General features: G+C 35.9%; 1 protein-coding gene across 1 annotated transcript in view; it reads left to right on the plus strand.

The window, feature by feature from the left end:
* Positions 1-20,780, plus strand: part of MTREX (Mtr4 exosome RNA helicase) — a 117,609-nt gene that overhangs the window by 64,015 nt on the left and 32,814 nt on the right. Inside the window, exons 17-19 of the mRNA XM_054487953.2 lie at positions 6,574-6,746; positions 7,375-7,443; positions 16,280-16,408. Coding sequence (XP_054343928.1) covers positions 6,574-6,746; positions 7,375-7,443; positions 16,280-16,408 — 371 coding nt within the window. The remainder of the gene's footprint in view (positions 1-6,573; positions 6,747-7,374; positions 7,444-16,279; positions 16,409-20,780) is intronic.

A 20,780-nucleotide genomic window follows, 5' to 3' on the forward strand; every position in this document is an offset into this window, starting at 1 on the left:
TTTTTAACATGAGAAAAGATTAGAGGAACTGATTTTTGTTTGTTTAATATGGAGAAAAAAGACTGTACCTAAAGTTAATAATTTTGTGGAGTGGTATGTAGCTGTAGTTAGAGTCCTGGACTCTAACTACAAAATAAATGTGACTTCTTAAAATATCTTTCAGACTTTTGACTCATTAGTTAAATAGTCTGAGCACTGAAGTGATTTGGAGTGATATAAAAAAAAACCTTCGTGGATGCTTCCCTGTTATCCCCCGTAGATATTTCCTTATATCATTTTCTTAAATTCCTCCGGTCTGTGCTGCCTTTAGTGCTCCCCTGATTCCTACAAATAAAATGTTATATGTAACTCTGGGCGGGGCAGCAGGATCATCATTTCAATGTGCAGTCTTCATTTTCGTATAACTCTTAATGACTTTGGTCTGTCAAATATTCTTTTATAGGGTTTAATTTTTTTTTCCTGATAAGTTTACTGCCATAATGCGTGTTGTTACGGATGGTATTCTAGTCTTTAATGACTGAAATACAGCTCCTGTAAGCAGTGATACAGTTCATTTAAAAATAACCAGGATGATGCAGTATGCCCAAGGTAGTACAAAAGACTAGAACTTAGAGCTGTAGGAACAGTCTGTGAAAAGGTTGATGATGATAATAAACATAATAACAATACAGTAGCAATATCCTTTCTGTTTACCATGAGCTATACTGTTAGCTAAGTATATTCTGTGTCTTTCATCAGTCCCTAGGAAAGCTTTGTGGGGATATGTGCACTATTGTTATCCTCATTTTGCAGATTAAGAAACTGAAGCACACTGGTTACATAGAGCAGTTTGATACAGATCAGTGGAGTAGAATTGTGAGTCCAGAAGTAAACCTGTACATCTGTTGTCAGTTGATTTTTCAACAAGTAGTGCTGAAACAGAAGGATTGCAACATGCATAATAAAGTCACACCCTTACCTCACGCCATATACAAAAAGTAACTCAAAATAGATAAAGAGCTAAGAATTTAAAACTCAGGAAAAAACATAGGTGTGAATTTATGTAGTTTTGGATTTGGTAGTGATTTCTTAGCTGTGACACCAAAAGCATGAACAACAGAAGAAAAAAAGAAATTGGATTTCACCAAAATTTAAAACTGTAATGTGTGCGTGTGTGTGTATTTGTCTATGGTTTTTGGCTTATAATTTTTATACCCTTTGTTATATATAGTCTTGTTAAAACGTTGGGGCACTTCAGGCCTTAGAAATAGGCCTTAGAAGTTAGATTTTTTTTAACCTAGTTTTGTTTTTTATTTGTTTATTTTAAGGCAGGGTTGTTTCTTTTTCTTTTTAGTTTTGTTTTTTTTTTTTTTTTTTTGGTCTTTTTGTCTTAGATCTGTTCATAATAAATTTTTTTGACTTATTTTGTCTTATTATAGGTCATAAGACCACCATTTTAAAGGGGATTCTGTCTTATGTCTTGGAGGAAGAAATGTTATATAGAGCGACCCAAAAATTTTAAATAAATGGGCTTTCTTGGGTTTTTTTACTCCATTAGTATTAGATTATGTATTTTTTGTTTAATTATATATAGTTGTGAATTATGTCCATCTAATTAAAAGTCACTATAAAATGTCCAGAGAGGACAGGATTTGGGAAACTTTTGGATAGCTAAATATGAAGAGACTTATAGGAAGGAAACAAAAATTTATTTGTTGAGGAAGATGGTGCACTCCATCTCTGTGGGGACAAAAGCTCTTGTGTTTGGGACCTTTTTAGACTTTGTCTTGTATTTTTTTAATCTATTTTTACAAATATTTTTGTAATAAACTGATAAATGTGTTTTTTTTAGTTTTGTGAGCTACTCACACACATAAAAATAATCAGACCTAAAGAGGAAGTTGTAAAAATTTCAATTTGTTAAATTTTTTGGAGGCCCTAACTGGTGACTAGTGTCTAAACTTATGACTTGTGACTAGTGTCTAAAATTTTGGAGGCCTTAACTTGTGACTAGTGGGGGTAGGGGTGGGGGCAGTCTTGGGGACTGAACTCTCAGCCTGTGAGACCTGATGCTGTCTCCAGGTGAATAATGTCAAAATTAAATTAGAGGACACCCAGCTGGCATCCACTGCTTGGTGTGTGGGGAAGAAAAACCCTCACACATTGAGTCACAGAAGGCTTCTTCTGTGTTAGTTACTGTTATGTGACATAAAAAATACAAAAAATGCCAGGCATGGTGGCTCACGCCTGTAATCCCAGAACTTTGGGAGACCAATGTGAGTGGGTCACTTGAGGCCAGGAGTTCGAGACCAGCCTGGCCAACATGGCGAAACCCCGTCTCTACTAAAAATACAAAATTTAGCCACACGTGGTGGCGCACACCTGTAATTCCAGTTACTCGGAAGGCTGAGGCAGGGAATCGCATGAACCCAGGAGGCAGAGGTTGCAGTGAGCCAAGATTGTACCACTGAACTCTAACCTGGGCAATGGAGTAAGACCGTCTCAAAAAACATTAAAAAAAAAAAAAAGTATGTATGTATATATATATATATATATACATACATACTTTTTTTTTTTTTTTTTTGGAGGCAGGGTCTCACTCTGTTGCCCAGACTGGAGTGCACTGGCAAAATCATAGCTCACTGTAGCCTCAACCTCCTAGGCTCAAGGAATCCTCCAACCTCAGCCTCCCAAGTAGCTAGGACTACAGGTGTGTATCATCACACCAACCTAATTTTTTATTTTTGTAGAGATGGAATCTCACTGTCTCTCCCAGACTGGTCTTGAACTCCTGAGCTGAAGGTATTCTACTCCTGCCTCAGCCTCCCAAGAGTGTTGGGATTATGGGTGTGAGCCACTGTGTCTAGCCGAAAAAACACTTGTAAGTGTTTCTTAAAACACAGTACCTCAAAAGAACAACTTTGTTTCCTTCTTTGCCTGATAGAATGGTCCTAAGACCAGGGCTACAACTGCAAATGCTAAAAAGAGATAATTCCTAAACAGAAAACTGCAACTATATATTTAACCCTTTTATCAAAATTCCTAAGAGCCATATAGGATGAATTGTACCTTCATCCCATCTGACAAAATAGACTGAAAATCAATACAACTGTTTGCCTAATTATCAGGGAACCTGCCCTGATATTTACGTAGGTTCTTTTCTATTTTCCTTAAGCGTTGGCCAGCTTGAGAAATAAAGGGACAGAGTACAAAAGAGAGAAATTTTAAAGCAGGGCGTCCAGGGGAGATATCACGTGTCGGTAGGTTCCGTGATGCCCCACAAGCCGCAAAAACCAGCAAGTTTTTATTCGGGAGTTTCAAAAGGGGAGGGAGTGTGCGAATAGGTGTGGGTCACAGACATCAAGTACTTTACAAGGTAATAGAATATCACAAGGCAAGTGGAGGCAGGGCGAGATCACAGGACCACGGGACCGGGGCGAAATTAAAATTGCTAATGAAGTTTCGGGCACCATTGTCATTGATAACATCTTATCAGGAGACAAGGTTTTGAGATCAACCGGTCTGACCAAAATTTATTAGGCAGGAATTTCCTCTTCCTAATAAGCCTGGGAGCGCTATGGGAGACTGGGGTCTATTTCACCCCGGCAGTCTCGAACATAAGAGACAGCTACGCCCAGGGGGCCAGTTCAGAGACCCACCCCCAGGTGCACATTCTCTTTCTCAGGGATGTTCCATGCTGAGAAAAAGAATTCAGTGATATTTCTCCCATTTGCTTTTGAAAGAAGAGAAATATGGCTCTGTTCCGCCCGGCTCACTGGTGGTCAGAGTTTAAGGTTATCTCTCTTATTCCCTGAACAATTGCTGTTATCCTGTTCTTTTTTTCAAGGTGCCCACATTTCATATTGCTCAAACACACATGCTGTACAATTTGTGCAGTTAATGCAATTATTACAGGGTCCTGAGGTGATATATATCCTCCTCAGCTGACAGGATTAAGAGATTAAAGACAGGCATAGGAAATCACAAGGGTATTGATTGGGGAAGTGATAAGTGTCCATGAAATCTTTACAATTTATGTTTAGAGATTGCAGTAAAGACAGGCATAAGAAATTACAAAAGTATTAATTTGGGGAACTAATAAATGTCCATGAAATCTTCACAATCTACGTTCTTCTGCCATGGCTTCAGCCGGTCCCTCCATTTGGGGTCCCTGACTTCCCGCAACATCTCTCCCTTTCTTTTTATATAAATGTGCCATGGCGATGAAGGCTTGTTCGTTCTCTCGATTTTGACACAGGATTCTTTGACTGGTCCAGCACACTAAAAACAAGCTGATTAAACAGAGAAACATAATTCCAAAATTTACTACAGTGGAGCCCCCAATAGACTTAATCCAAGTTGTGGGGTGTAATCCATAAAGATTTTCTGCCACCTGATCTAACGCCTCACTTCCAAGCACAATGGATAAGTGAGCTTGAGAGGCTTCAAAAATGTGTTGCTTTAATTTAGTTATGTCCAATGATAAATTATCTTCCCTACCTAGAAGATGTCCTTTGACCATTTCCCATGAATGATCAGTCTCGTTATAGGAATATGGGAATGCAGAAATCCGAAGTATTCCAATCACACTGCATTTGCATGCAGCGTTCAAGACTCATTACCAGATCTCCAAGCCAAATAACAGACTGTCTTAAATCATTGATTTGCCAATTTTTGATTGATGCCTTGTTGAGAATTCCACATTTGGGTGGAATTGGCTTGCCAATCATTAACAAAATGAGCCGTTTGAATGGATTGGTGTAATGCTATTCCGGCAGTGGTGGCCATTGCAGTGACTGTAATTAGGCCCATGATAACAGCGATTAAAGTGAAAACAAATCTCTTAGATCTTTTTAGAATTTGCTGTAGCACTTCATTAATTAAATGGCACTAGTTCTATACCTGTATAACCTTATCACATCTAAATAGAGATACAATGTGGAGGAGATAGTGCTAGGCAACTTTTGCTGCCTAAAATCTAGACCAACATTGTGGCCAATTCTAATGTCCCTTCCATAGATTTTTTTAAAAAAGAAGGAAGGGTATTTAAAAACTATAGATTTTATAGGTCGGGCGTGGTGGCTCGCACCTGTAATTCTAGCACTTTGGGAGGCCAAGGCAGGTGGATCACTTGAGGTCAGGAGTTCAAAACCAGCCTGGCTAACATGGTGAAACCCCCGTCTCTACTAAAAATACAAGAATTAGCTGGGCATGGTGTGGCACGCCTATAATCTCAGCTACTCAGGAGGCTGAGGCAGGAGAATCACTGAAACCTGTGAGGCAGAGGTTGCAGTGAGCCAAGACTGTCTCAAAAAAAACAAGCAAAAGGCCGGGCTTGGTGGCTCACGTCTGTAATCCCAGCACTTTGGGAGGCCGAGGCGGGCGGATCATGAGGTCAGGAGATCGAGACCATCCTGGCTAACACGGTGAAACCCGTCTCTACTAAAAATACAAAAATTAGCTGGGCATGGTGGTGGGCGCCTGTAGTCCCAGCTACTCGGGAGGCTGAGGCTGGAGAATGGCGTGAACCCCGGAGGCAGATCTTGCAGTGAGCCGAGATCACGCCACTGCACTCTAGCCTGGGCGACAGAGCGAGACTCCGTCTCTAAAAAAAAAATAAAAAAAAAGGCTATGGATTTTAAAAACGGAATTACACATTTTAAAAATCCAAGATTAGTTAATACCTCTAAAGAAGCTCAAAACAGTTATATCCTAGTTCAATTATACCAAATGCCTAAAAATATAAAACTATATATTTGCCAAGATGACTCCTACTTTTAAAACCAGGCAAGAGCAAATAAAAGCCTGCAAACCTGCATGGCCTCACCCTAAGAGATATATTCATATCATTTAATGGTAGACTGATCTAAATAATGACTAAATACAAGTCTAATAATATGCCAATATTTTTGAAATTATATATCCTGTTAATATGAGATCCATATTCACAAAAAACCAGGGTGTGGCCTGTGATTTATTGGTTGGTTTTTGTCCATGGTTCCTGGTTTATAACTCCCATAGCCTTTGTTAGTCTTTTGTTATAATGTTGGGTCAGAAGCAGGTCCCAGAAGATAGATTCTCTCTCTGACCTGCTGCTGCCTTCCTTTCACCTGCTGCTTTTTCTCCCCAAGGCAGGAATCATCTCCAGCTTTTCTGTTTTGGAGACTGACCTAAAGAAATTCTCTGACCTATCTTGTCTGATTTTAGGTCACAAGGCACTCATTTCAAAAGAGATCCTGCGTCGTACCTTGGAGGAAGAAATGCTATATGGAAAAGCGCAAAAAAAAAAAAAAACGTAATGGGCAGATCTTGCTGGGTTTTCCCACTCAGTCTATTAGTAATAGATTGTAACCAACCACATTTCTTCGCAGTTGTCAGTCATGTCTGTCCAATAAAGCCTCCATAAAAGGCACAAGAGGACAGGGTTTGGGGAGCTTTTGGATAGATAAACACATAGAGACTTACAGGAAGGTAGAAGGTAAACAAAAACCGCAACTACATTTGCACCAACCTAATAGAAAAAATGCTATGTCTTGGGTATAATTTAAATAAGATGTATAACTTTTTAATTTTGTACATGTGTTCTATTTACAGAGGTAAAGAATTCAGAAGAACAGTATAATAAAATAGTAATTCCCAATGAAGAAAGTGTGGTTATCTATTATAAGATAAGACAGCAGCTTGCCAAATTGGGTAAAGAAATTGAAGAATATATTCACAAACCAAAATACTGCTTACCTTTTCTACAACCAGGTCGTTTGGTAAAGGTATGTCATTGTTTCTTCATAAAATACTTGAATAATTCAATATTTAAACATATTTTTGTTAAAGATTCTAATTTATTTTTTATCCTGATAAAATGCTTCCTGCTACAATAGTTGATCTATATTAATCATATTATTTTACCTGTTTCATATGGCACTAACTTAGGGGCTTATGCAAAGGCCTTTTAATCACCACTGGTTTTTGTTTTGGGGACTATAAATTGAAGTAGATAGTTTTGGAATTAGCGTATAAAATATTTCTAGTTATGAAATGCTAACTATAACTATTCATATAACTATATGAAAAATAAGGCAATTTTAAGTTATGGATGAATTCATTAGATATAAAAGATTTATATCCTTGGAACATTCTGTCATTTTCAGCATTCATTTGCCAACTGAGAGATTCCTGTTATTGCTGTCCTAGGGGCAATTTCTAAAATGAAATTTGGCACTGATTTTTTTCATGCAGGGTTAATATCTTGTTTCTTAAATTTAGCAATGCTCTTTCAAAGATATTTTATCAGAAAATTCAGAAAGCTTTATTAGTCTAGAATGTAGGTGTGAAAGGCTGAAATTGCCTTGTAGATATACATTTGATTCTTGCTTACTTGCTTTTCTTTCTTTGTAGGTAAAGAATGAAGGAGATGACTTTGGCTGGGGAGTAGTGGTGAATTTCTCAAAAAAGTCAAATGTTAAGGTAAACTGTTATCTTTAAATTAGAATTGTGTATCAATTTTTAGTGAAATGTTTTTTGAGGCTTATGAAATTGGTCTAAGAAGAAATAGTATTACCTGAAGAGAAGCAGTAATAAATTCTGCCATGAGGAATTAATTTTTGGAATACACCCGGCTAATTTTTGTATTTTTAGTAGAGATGGGGTTTCGCCATGTTGGCCAGGCTGGTCTTGAACTCCTAACCTCAGGTGATCCACCTGCCTCGGCCTCCCAAAGTGCTGGGATTACAGGTGTGAGCCACCGCGCCAAGCCAGTCCTTTGTATTTTCTGTGTATCACCTCAACCATGAGAAAACTATTAAATGGTGGTGGTGCTTTCCTTCCACTCCCCAAATCTCCCTGACACACACACACACACACACACACACACACACACTCACACAGACTCACACACTCAGACACATGCATTGTTTTCATGTAGCTATGATCTTCCTTGCAGGAGATGAGGTTAACTGGACAGAGTAGTCTTTATTTAAGCCTCTCTGACAGCTATTAAATTCTCTTTTTATGTGGATTTGGAAGTGTGACATTGAGTGCTAAATACAGTGGTTTCATGGACATTTATGTAACCCAAGATGGAAAAGCTAGCATGCCTTTGCCAGTTTACTCGTTCCATAACTTGTCTATAAGAGAATTTTGCTAAGGCAGAGTATTTTTACCTATACTGAAGTGCTGTAGATTCCTTTCACTCTAGGTTTTACATTTTTTCTTTTTTTCTTTTTCTTTTGAGATGGAGTCTAGCTCTGTCGCCCAGGCTGGAGTGCAGTGGCGCGATCTCGGCTCACTGCAAGCTCCGCCTCCCGGGTTCATGCCATTCTTCTGCCTCAGCCTCCTGAGTAGCTGGGACTGTAGGTGCCCGCCACCAGGCCTGGCTAATTTTTTTTTTTTTTTTTTTTTTTTTTGTATTTTTAGTAGAGACCGGGTTTCACCGCGTTAGGCAGGATGGTCTTGAACTCCTGACCTTGTGATCCGCCCACCTCGGCCTCCCAAAGTGCTGGGATTACAGACAGCCACCGCGCCCGGCCTGGTTCTTTTTTTAAACAGTTCTGTGGAGATGATATTCACACACTGTACAATTTTTCCAGTTAGGGTGTATGACTCAGTGACATTTAGTATATTTGCAGATATGTGCAACCATCAATCACCACAGTCAATTGTAGAACATTTTCATCATCTCAAAAAGAAACCTATGTCATTCACCTGTCCTTCCATGTCCCCCAGAAATAGAGAAAATTTCCTTCTGTTCCTGGTGTGTTGAGTGTTTTTCTCATGAAAGATAAATATTTTGTCAAATATTTCTTATGTGCCTATTGAGATGATCATGTGATTTTTGCTTTTTATTCTATTTTGTATTCCGATATGATATATTACATTAACTGGTTTTCAGATGTTAACATGACTGGATTTCTGAGATAAATCCCAGTTTGTCATGATATATTATTCTCTTTATGTATCGGGATTTAGTTGGTAGTATGTTTTTGAGGATTTTTTATGCCAGTATTCATAGGAAATACTGAGGATTTTTCATGCCAGTATTCATAGGAAATGTTGGTTTGTTGTTTGCTTGGTGACATCTTTGTTTGAGTTTGGTATTAGGGTAGTGCAGGCCTCATAGAATGAGTTAGGAAGTGTTCCCCTTTTCTTCCATTTTTTGGAAGAGTTTTTGAAGAACTGGTATTAAATATTTTTTCCCCAATATCTTCATCACATTCAAAACTTCTTAAATATTTGGTAGAACTTGGCAATGAGGCCACTTTGGCCTGTGCTTTTCTTTATGGGTAGTTTACTAAGAGATTACTAAGTCAATTTCTACTTGGTATGGCATGTTCTTCAGATTGTCTGTAATTTATTGATATACAGTTATTAATAGTATTATTTTATAATCCTTTTCATTTTTGTATGGTCATTAGTAGTGTCTCTTTCATATCTGACCTAGTAGTTTAAATCTTTCTTCCGGGTAAAGTTTGTCAATTTTGTTAATCTTCTCAATGAGCTTTTGGTTTTACTGATTTTTTTCCCTCTGTTTTTCTGTCTCTATTTCATTAGATTATGCCCCATCTTTTTAATTTCCTTTCTTCTGGCTATAGGTTTAGTTTACTGTTCTTTTTTCAATGTGTTAAGGTAGAAGATTAGGTTATTAACTTGGGATACCTCTTCTTTTTAAATAGAGCTTTTACAATTATAAATTTCCCTCTACAGATGCTTTAGCTGTATTCCATAAATTTTAGTATATTTTATCATCTTCATTAATCTCAAAGTATTTTCTAATTTCCCTTTTGATTTCTTCTTTAACCCATTGGTTATTTAGGAGAGTGTTAATGTTCACATATTTGTTAATTTCCCAAATTTTTGTCTTTATTATTTCTAATTTTGTTTTTGTCAAGAATGTACTTGGAATTCTTTCAGTGGTTTTTAATTGTTCTAAGTTTGTTTAATGGCCTGACATGATCTGTCCTGCAGAATGTTCTGTGTGCAGTTGAGAAAAATGTATATTCTGCTGCTTTAAGGTGGGATGTTTTATAGATGTCCTTTAGGTCTAGTTGGTTTAGAACTTCAGGTCTTAGACTTCTTTCTTTGCAGACCGTTCTGTCTGGTTGGTCTATCTATTATTGAAAGTGGAGTATTGAAGTCTCGTAACTATTGTTGTATTATCTATTTTTCCCTTCATTTCTATCAGTTTTTGCTTCATGTGTTTTCAAGCTCTGTTAAAATGTATTTTGTTTTGTATCAGCATAGCTATTTGAGCTTTCTTTTGATTATTCTTTGCATAATATTTTTTCCCATTTTTAAATTTTCAGTCTTGTTTATATCAGTAAATTTAAAGTGTGTGTCTTGTACACAGCATACATAGCAGTTGGATTTTGTTTTTTAATCCAATCTGAAAATCTATTCCTTTTTTGGATTGCTTAATCTGTTCACATTGAGTTTCATTACTGATATAGTTGGATTTGCAGCTGCCATTTTAATTTTTGTTTTCTGTGTCTTTTGTCTTTGTTTTCTCTTCTTTTACTGCTTTCTTTTGCATCATGTGAATTTTTTCTAATGTGGCATTTTAATATTTTAAAGATTTCATATACATACACATGTATGTATGTGTGTGTACATGTATATATATGTATATAGCGAGAGAGAGAGATTTTCTTAGTGTTTGCTGGGGCTTTCCATATACGTATTATTAGAATAAGCTTTAGGTTTACACTGACTGAATTCCAGTGTGATATAGAGGTGTTATTTCTGTATAGCTCTATTCCATTTTCTCTCTTTTTATGGTTATACATATTACATCTATAAATATTACAAATCCAGCAATACATTATTATGATTAATACTTTATGTACTTTTTATTACTTTTTGAAAATTTTTTATTACTTTTTGAAAATTTTTTATTTATGGTTTTTTTTTTTGTTTTTTTGTTTTTTGAGATGAAGTCTCACTCTGTCGCCCAGTCAGCCTGGAGTGCAGTGGCACAATCTCAGCTCAGGGCAACCTCCGCCTCCCAGGTTCAAGTGATTCTCCTGCCTCAGCCTCCCAAGTAGCTGGGATTACAGGCTCACGCCACCACACCCAGCTAATTTTTTGTATTTTTAGTAGAGGCGGTGTTTCACCATGTTGGCCAGACTGATCTCAAACTCCTAACCTCAGGTAATCCAGCTGCCTCAGTCTCCCAAAGTGCTGGGATTATAGGCGTGAGCCACCATGCCCGGCCACTTTTTACTACTTTTAAAGCTTATAGAAGAAAGGAAAGCAAGTGTGTATGTATAGCTTTTGTTATATTAACCTTCTTATTTATCATTTTTGGTTCTATTTGTTCCTGTGGATTCATGTTACTACCTGGAGTTACTGCCTTAATCTTAAACAGTTTTGCTCCCACCTACCTCCATTATGTTGTTACTGCCAAGATACTACATTTTGGTATGTTACAGGCTCAATAATGCAATGTATACATATTGTTTTATACAACTGCTTTTTAAATCATTGAAGAGAAAAAGACATTTATTTCTATCTTTTATAATTATATAATTACCTTTACCAGTGTTCTTTATTTTATTATGTAGTTTCAAATAAATGTCTAGTATTACTTGACTTTAGCCTGCAGAACTTCTTTTTGTGTTTCTTCTAAGGTGGATCTGCCAGAAACAGATTTTCTCAGTTTTTAGTCTATCGGAGAATGTCTTTATTTTGCCTTCATTTTTGAAAGGTAACTTTGCTGGATATAGGATTCTTGGTTAACAGCTGTTTGTTTTTTTCTTTGAATATGTCAAGTCATTGCTTTCTGGCCTTCATTGTTTCTGCTGGGAAGTTTTTGCTGTTAGTCTTGTTGAAGTTCCCTTGTAAGAGATTAATCTTTTTTTTTCCTTGCTGCTTTAAGATTTTCTCTTTTTGGTTTGGCTTTCCACATTTTTATTATGATAAATGTATCTGCATAGAAAGTGACCGAACTTCTTTGCCTTTATCCTACTTGGACTTTATTGAATTTTCTGGCTCTGTAGATGAATTTTTTTTTTTCCAGTAAATTTTGAGAAGTTTTCAGCCACTACTTCTGTTTTTGTTTCGTCATTTTTAGAGACAGGGTCTCACTTTGTCACCTAGGTTAGAGTGCAGTGGTGCAATCATGGCTCACTGCAGCCTCAAACTCCTGAGCTCAAGCAATCCTTCCACCTCAGCCTCCTGAGTATCTGGGACTACAGGTTTGCACCACCGTGCCTGGCTAACTTTAAACAACTTTTGTAGAGACCAGGTCTCATTATATTGCCTAGGCTGGTTTCAAACTTCTAGGCTCAAGCAATCCTCCCGCCTTGGTCTCTCAAAGTCCTGGGATTAACAGTTGTGAACCACTGTCCCAGGCCATTATTTCTTTGAATATTTTTCTACTCCTTCTTCTAAACCTCTCCCCTGGAACTTCCATTATGGGTATGTTGCACTTAACGATGTCCTATATTTCTCTGAGGCTTGGTTCATTTTTATTTGTTTGTTCTTGCTCTGTTCTTTGGATTGCATAATCTCCATCAATAGTCTATCTTCAGATTCACTGTTGATATTACCTGCCAGTTCAGATCTACTGTTGGGCTCCTCTAGTAATTTTCCTCACTTCAGTAAGTAGACTTTTAAACTCTAAAATTTGCTTTTGGTTTCTTTTTGTACTTTCTATTTTTTCATCAATATGTTCTATTTGATACAACATTGTTATTGTACCTTTTACTTCATTATTTGTGATTTCCCTTGATTCTTTGAATATATTTATAGTGGCAACTTTTAAGTCTCTTTAGCCTAACATCTGGTCAGTATTATAGGCAGATTCTGTTGCCTACATTTTTCCCTGTTCTATGGGTCATAACTTTCCTGTTTCTTTGCATGTCTCTTTTTTGATACTACATTGTAGTAACTCTAGGTATTCCCCTCCCTGCCTCCACCTCTTGCAGGCCACTGTTGTTATTTCCTTGTTTATTTGTTTAGTGTTGGGCCAGATTATTTGATTGAAGTCTCTGTCCTGTCTACCTCTTACCCCCTATAGTGTGTAGCCTTTTAGTTTGTTTCTGGGGTAGAGTTGGGGGTCACAGCCTTGGTTATGCCCACAGTCACCCTGAGATGACAATGGTTTGGACAGGGGTCTCTATGACTTTACGTTTCTCTGGGCATACCCCAGCTGTTAAGATCTATTAGCAGGAGGGCTCCTCCCACTATCATTTTTAAAACCAGGTTCTCTTCTGCAAACTATCTGCTCTACAATTTAGCCTATATCTCCAGTGAATACAGATCGACCAATTGCATTTCACCACAACCTCTGCTGTTTCTGAAAGTTATCTTAGTCTTGATTTCCTCAGGCTCTGTTACAAATAAAATCTGGTCCTTTGGGAAGATATTAAGAGTTGTCTGTTTTAAGGCATATTTCTTCACCCAGGCAAAATCTCTGAGTCAGAATTCTAAAGCTGGGGGTGGGGACAATGCACACTTTTCTCTGAGTAACATCACCGCTTTAGAAGCCGGGGGATAGGTGGAGGGTTGGGGTGTAGCCTCAGATATTTTCATCTTGCCTCTCCCAACATGCACCCATTGCCTTATAAACCAGGGGAAGGGCTGTTGGGGCCCTTTTTCTCAGCAGCACCACACCAAGATAGGGCCTCTAGCCAACCAGTAGAGGCTAGGTGAACGAAGGGGAGCCTCTACCTTTCAGCCTTGCTTGCAGAGGACTTAGCAGCAGCAATAGGTAGGTGGGAGGAGGATGAGAAATGTTGACATCCTGCCCCTCCTAAAAGCCCTCTCCAAGCAAGAGCTGCAGGGATACTGAGCCCTTCTGTATTTTTGGCTTCACCAGTCTGGAGTTTCTGTTTCAGTGAAGTGGGAAGAGTGAGGGAGGGAGCAATCTTTGTTCAGATATCAAAGACTTTACTGAATTTTAGATTTTTTTTTGGACTAGATCTTTCTTTATTTGATATATTCTCTTAGGACTGTTTCCAGAAAATTTGAATGATTGGTTTTTCATAATTTTCTCCAGTTGCTGGGGAGCAGGCTTGTAGATCACACTCTCATGATCTGATAGTCAATCTAAGGTTCAGGAGAGAAAAATTATAGCTAACACAGTTACAAGTATGCATACACACAAAGAAGACATATTTTTAAAAAATTACTTGCCTCTTTTGATCCTAAATTCATTTATGTGACTGCCTAACTATAAAGGTAGAATCAGTTGATGAGAGTTCTTTTAGGCAAAGATAAAATGAAGACTAGAGAGGAACACATTCATTTTTTTCTGTTTCTATTGATGGTAAAACTAATTTTTCCATTGCACTGCCTGAATTTGTTCACTAAAAATTGTGAAGTACATTTTTATTAATTTTGGGATCTAGGTCAGAATACAAATCCAAAGATTTTTGTGGCCAATAGAGCTTGCCAGAGGCAGAGGGAGTATACAAACCGACGAAGAAAACTGTTAGAAGCATTTTAAATAAATAAAAATGTAATTGTAATTGTCAATGTTATTTTAAATTGCTTGTTTCTTTGCATTCTACAAGCTTGGAATTACCAAATTATGTTTTAATTAGGTAATTTCAGTTTATAGCAAGAAATTAGCCACACTTTAAAAGGAATAAAGAGAAGCTAGGAAGAAGAAGTTCAGTTATACTGTTAGGAAGTAAAAATTAGGACTTATAAACAAAAATCTAAATTAAGATAATTGAACACTTAACTAGTTTTTTTATCTGAAAGTGGACATTGATCCATCTTTACAGAGTGCAAAACTAGAGTAAGTTAGCTGAGAAAAAATTTATAATCTTAGGAAATACTTTTAACAGCAAATTTTCATTTAATGTTACAATTTAGAAGGCTTCCTATTGTGTTTCCATAGTAACACTTGAGAATATTTCCATAATGCTATAAGTTGGTTTTAGTAGCTCTGCAAAAATAGATGATTATGTATGATATACTTGAGTTATAATAGTCACTTCTGTGATTGTTGTATCTTACAGAGAGTATTAAATTTATTAATCTACAAAATTGGAACCAAATCCAACAACAGAGTTATCTAGAAACATTAAAGATTGCTCATACGCCTGTGGGGTTTTTTTGTCTGGATACTCACATCTTCCTAACACTTTAGAGCTAATTCATCTATCAAATTGTGTTATGCATCTTATTCAGAGGGTTTTTTTCCTCCTCTGTAAAGCTAATATGATAATCATTGAGTCTTCTTATAATCATTGACTCCTTAGGAAGACTTGATAGTTGATCATAGCTATTTGTTTAGCTCATTGTTTGTAAAACTCATTTCATAATGACTGAACATAATCTTTGCAGATAAAAATAATCTAATCAAACTATCTTCATTTTTGCTTTGTGTTTAAACTAATGTTTTGCATTCGTTTAAATGAATGTTTAAAGGAATGTTTTGCAACTTCCTTTAAAATAACCACATTTTGAACTAATGTATGCTGAGAAAAAGTTTTTCTTTCGTATTGGAAAAATAGAGTGTATGCTTTCTGTGAGGAAATTTGAACTCAATGATTTAAAATAATTGTGATTTCTTTTTTCTTCAGCATTTGGAAATATGTTTTATTCTTGTTAAACAATTGGTAGTTTATTGCAGAAATAGATTGTAGAAATGGATTCATTGTCATTTATTGACAGATTTTCATTTTTTTAGTAGGAACTGTCCTGGGTGGAGTCCACATAGTCAAGTCTTTGCCGTATAACTTTCCTTTTATGTATTTTATGCAAAATAGATTATTTAAATATTTTATTTAAAAATGCGGAATTCTGTACTGAAAAAATATCTTCTGTTATTGCTTCAAAGATACTACTCAAACATACATTATCGTAGCGCAGAAGTTGTGGTGAGATCTTAGTAGTTGTTAGATCTTCAGAATTATAGTTTTATTACAGAATATTAAAGACTAAAAGACAATAAAAATTGGAACCACATTATAGAAATGCTAGCATAATAAGCAGTAAAATAATCTATTCTCAATCTGTCTTTTATGTTATTTAGAGTGATTTGAAGATGCAAATTAATTTTCTGACACTGAAAATTTTAGTTTCTTAACATTATTAGAAACATTCTGTGACACACTTGACAGTGCTTGTACTATTAAATTAGAATTTATAAAGTTATTTCTGTGTTTTCTCATCCAGTGGAACATGTTGAATCCAGAGAGACAGTTTTCATTTCATAAAATAAGTATGTATCACACAGTTTGTGTCAGTCATAATGCTAAATGGTGAGAAAATAGTTCCTACACACATGGAACTTAAAATTTATGGGCCAGTTTCTTAAGAATGAATGAACATCTTCTGTTTTGTTTTTTAGCCTAACTCTGGTGAACTGGATCCTTTGTATGTAGTAGAAGTACTTTTGCGCTGTAGCAAAGAGAGCTTGAAAAATTCAGCTACAGAAGCTGCAAAACCAGCTAAACCTGATGAGAAAGGAGAGATGCAGGTTTGTACATAACTTTCTGTCTTCAGATTTCAGATATTCTGTAACTTATTTATAATCACCAAAGTTCTCTAATGTGATGGTAATGAACATACTATCATGATTTCTAAATTAGAAGTTTTCAAGGTATTTTAAGGTATATTAGTAAAGCTATCTAACATATCAGTAGGATAATTAATGAGATTTGTTTTTATTTTTCTTTTATCAAATTACAACAAGATAAATCATGACAAAGTGAAAGAAAAAGTTTTCAGTCATTGAAATTTTACATGAAGCTGAATTTTGCCAGGGCCGTAAAGATTTTTCATTATCCTTGCTTGTGACTGAGTGATTTTACAGTTTGAATCCATTCGTGCTGTTTATTTCCCATTCCCATAGAAATAGAGGCAGTCCTGATTTAGGATTTTTTGACTTTACAATAGTGCAAAAGCGATACATTAATGAGATATTTGACATTTATTACAAAATAGGCTTTGTGTTAGATGATTTTGCCCAAATGTAAGCCAATGTAAGTGTTCTTAGCACATTTAAGGTAAACTACACCAAGTTATGTTTGGTAGATTAGGTGTTCATGTATTAAATAGATTTTTGACCTAACGATATTTTCAACTTATAACTAGTTTATCAGAACATAACCCAGTTTTAAGGAGGAGGCTCTGTAATGACTGAAGCATTATTTTAACAATGAAAAATTTCTACCCAAGTTTCCTTAGTTAAAATCATTTAATTTACATGTGCTTCTAATTAAATGTAAAACATGGCATATTGGATAGGTCTTTTACAAAATATCATTGTAATGATATTTGTTATTATAAGCATGGTTTGTAGAAAGTAAAATCTGCCACTGTAGTATCATAGACTGCTTCTTTGGATCAGTAAATTATTATGGGTTTTGGAGTTGGCCGTATTTTTAAAAAGACAATTCACTGTAACATTTTTAAATGACGATTTAAATGTTTATTTATAATTCTGAATATTACCTAAACTTTGGTCTCCTTTTCTTAGTATTCTAATTTGTTCACCTCTAGAATTGCACCACCAAGTGAAACTTGTGTGATTTTAATTTTTTTCTAACATTTATTTTACTGATTGACTGCCTAACTATAAATAAAGCTAAAACTCCCACAGTTAGGCATATACTCATTGTCCCCAAAGGGCCTTTAGGAGTTGTTGCAAGTTGGAATAGCAAATGCGTGCCACACATCTCAACATTCTCCCTTTCTAGTGGCAGACATTGATAGTAAGTCACAGCACTCTCACACTGAAAGCTCAGATTCTTCCAAGAAAAGTATATAGGCAGTCATGAAACCAAGGCAAACTGAGGGCCTTTCCTCTGCTCTTCTAGCATTTTTTATTAAGTTTATTTCAGTCTACACTGCTAAGGAAATTGGCAAGGGGTGGGGGGTTGTTAACATGAATTTTACAGATAGTCTGTGACTTCAAGGAGATGCAGCTTAATAAGGAAGCATTTTGTGCTTCAGAACTGCTCAGAGTGGGTAATTAGTAAAGCTTTATAAAGGAAGTAGTGAGATTTTAACAAACTTGTAGGAACATGAGTACCTTTACAGACAAGAATTATATTCCTAGCAAGGGAAGCCATATGTACAGAGCATGAAACTCCCTCTTTAGAAAGAACTTCACATTTTTCTGTTCCTTGTGGTTAATGACAAAATGTATAAAACAGTGTACAGAGAGAGGGACTATAGGTTATGAAACCATATTATATATTTTTACATATAATTATATATAATATGATCATATATATAATATATGATCATATTATATATAATATATGATCATATATAATATATGATCATATTATATATAATATAATCATAATATATAGATTATATATAATCATAATATATGATTATATATATGTGATTATATATTATATAATATATGATTATATATTATATAGAATTATATATAATATATAATCATATATTATATAATATATGATTATATATTATATAGAATTCTATATAATATATAATCATATATTATATATTATAATTATATATAATTCTATATAATATATAATCATATATTATATATTATAATTATATATAATATATAATCATATATTATATATAATTATATATTATGTAATACTTATATAATTATATATAATATATAATTATATAAGTATATGTTTTATAAATATATTGTTTGCCTTGTAGATTATCTTGAATAGGAATCCTAGACAGAGAAATAGTTCTGTGGGCAGTTTATAAGGAAATATTAGCTCTCAACTTCATTGATTGTGTAGCATTATTCAGGGTAGGTTAAAAGCAGGCTTCCATTGCATGAGATAAGTAGGATTTCCATAATCATCCTTGCCCTCTCTGACTTTGAGTGGATGTGATGCCAGATTTAGCTTTTTATCAGCGTTTATAGAAGACTACTTTCTTTTTTCTTTTTCTTTTTTTTCTTTTTTGAGATGGAGTCTCTCTGTCACCAGGCTGGAGTACAGTGGCGCGATCTTGGCTCACTACCACCTCCGCCTCCCGGGTTCAAGTGATTCTCCTGCCTCAACCTCCCGAGTAGCTGGGACTACAGGCATTTGCCACCGTGCCCAGCTAATTTTTGTATTTTTACCAGAGACTGGGTTTCACCATGTTGGCCAGGATGGTCTTGATCTCCTGACCTCGTGATACGCCTGTCTCAGCCTCCCAAAGTGCTGAGATTACATGCATGAGCCACCGCACCTGGCCTTGAAGACTACTTTCTGAAGTGACTTTTCCTTGTATCTGTAATATTCTTGAACTTACTTTTCTAAAAAAGGCTTAGCGTGTGTGTGTGTCTGTGTGTAGAGGGCAAGAGCACTCCAGCTCTGAATTACATTGATTAACAGAGGTGAACAGTTTAGTGTGTTCTAAAGATCACTTGCAGTTTTGACACTGTTGCTTTGCCAGCTCCCATGTGTCTGACCATTTCCCCTTATCACGGCCACGTCATGATAGTTAAATGAGACTCAGTGTTAGGGAGTGAAGATAAGGGAGTTCTGTTTTGTTTTTCTAGACCAGGAACTCGGTGGAATCGTTCCTCATTAGATAAAAACATCTATAAAAGGACATGGAGTAGAAGATTACAGATTAGAACTATACACTTATAAAAATTTGAGGATTAAGATACCAGTACTTGTCACGGAATAATATTTGCAGTTTTGGCAGGTTTCAAGTTTACATTGAAGATGTACTATGGAAATCAGATTTTTTGAGGGGGTTAACTTTGAACATATTTTAAATTGCTAATTTAAACTCTTCGTCTATTAAGTCAAATTTCTTGGCTTCCTCAGCATATTTTCTATTAATTACTATTTTTCTCTGTGTATAGGCCATAGTTTATTAATTTCTTTACATGTCTCATAATTTTTCATTGAAAATTGGACATTTTAAATAATGTAGTGAGATGGATTAGGGATCCTTCCTTTAGAGTGCACCTAGCTTAGACCTAAAAAATAAATAAACAAGGCTGGGTATGGTAGCTCATGCTTATAATCCCAGCACCTTGGGAGACTGAGGTGGGAGGATTGCTTGAGCCCAGGAGTTCAAGACCAGCCTGGGGCAACATAGTGAAACCCTATCTATACAAAAATAAATAAATGAATAACAATTAGCCAGGCATGGTGGCATGTGCGTGTAGTCCCTGCTGTTTTGGAGGCTGAAGTGGTAGGATCGTTTGAGCCCAGGAGGTTAGGGCTGCAGTGAGCCGTGACCATGCCACTGCACTCCAGCCTGAGCAACAGAGCAAGACCCTCTCAAAAAAATCAATCTCTTTGTCTAAAAAAACTGTAGAGTTGAGCTTGTTTTATTCCCTATAAAAACTAAAAATAACATCTTCACATATGTCCCTAAATTATTTTTCAAAAACTCAAACATACACCAAACGAATATACTGGCACAAAAGCCTCAAATAAGGAGGAACAGAGGACTAAAACTCTGACTGCTGTTCTTTGTTCTAAATTTCTTCCTGAGGGGCCTAAAAGAGCCAGAATGAACATTTTTTTCTACTGATCCCAAATTTTTAGACAAAACTTCTCCTTAACCAATTACAAATCAAAAATCTTTAAATCCACCTATAACCTGTGGGCCCCTGATTTGAGATGTCCTGCCTTTTTAAATCAAACTAGTATATAACCTCCATATATTGATTTATAACTGCTATAACTTCTGCCTTCCTGCCCTTAGAAACCCTTACCTATAAGCCATCTGGAAGGTCAGGACTTAAATATTAACTACCTCATCCTCCTTGCTTGGCACCCTACAAATAAACACCTTCCTTTCTCCCACTACAAACCTCAATATAGATATCTGGTCTTACTGCAGCAGGCAAGCGGGCCCCAGTTTGGTTCTCTAACAGTAGCAACTCT

Source organism: Pongo pygmaeus, chromosome 4 (genome assembly GCF_028885625.2).
Source record: "Pongo pygmaeus isolate AG05252 chromosome 4, NHGRI_mPonPyg2-v2.0_pri, whole genome shotgun sequence".
Taxonomy (NCBI): domain Eukaryota; kingdom Metazoa; phylum Chordata; class Mammalia; order Primates; family Hominidae; genus Pongo; species Pongo pygmaeus.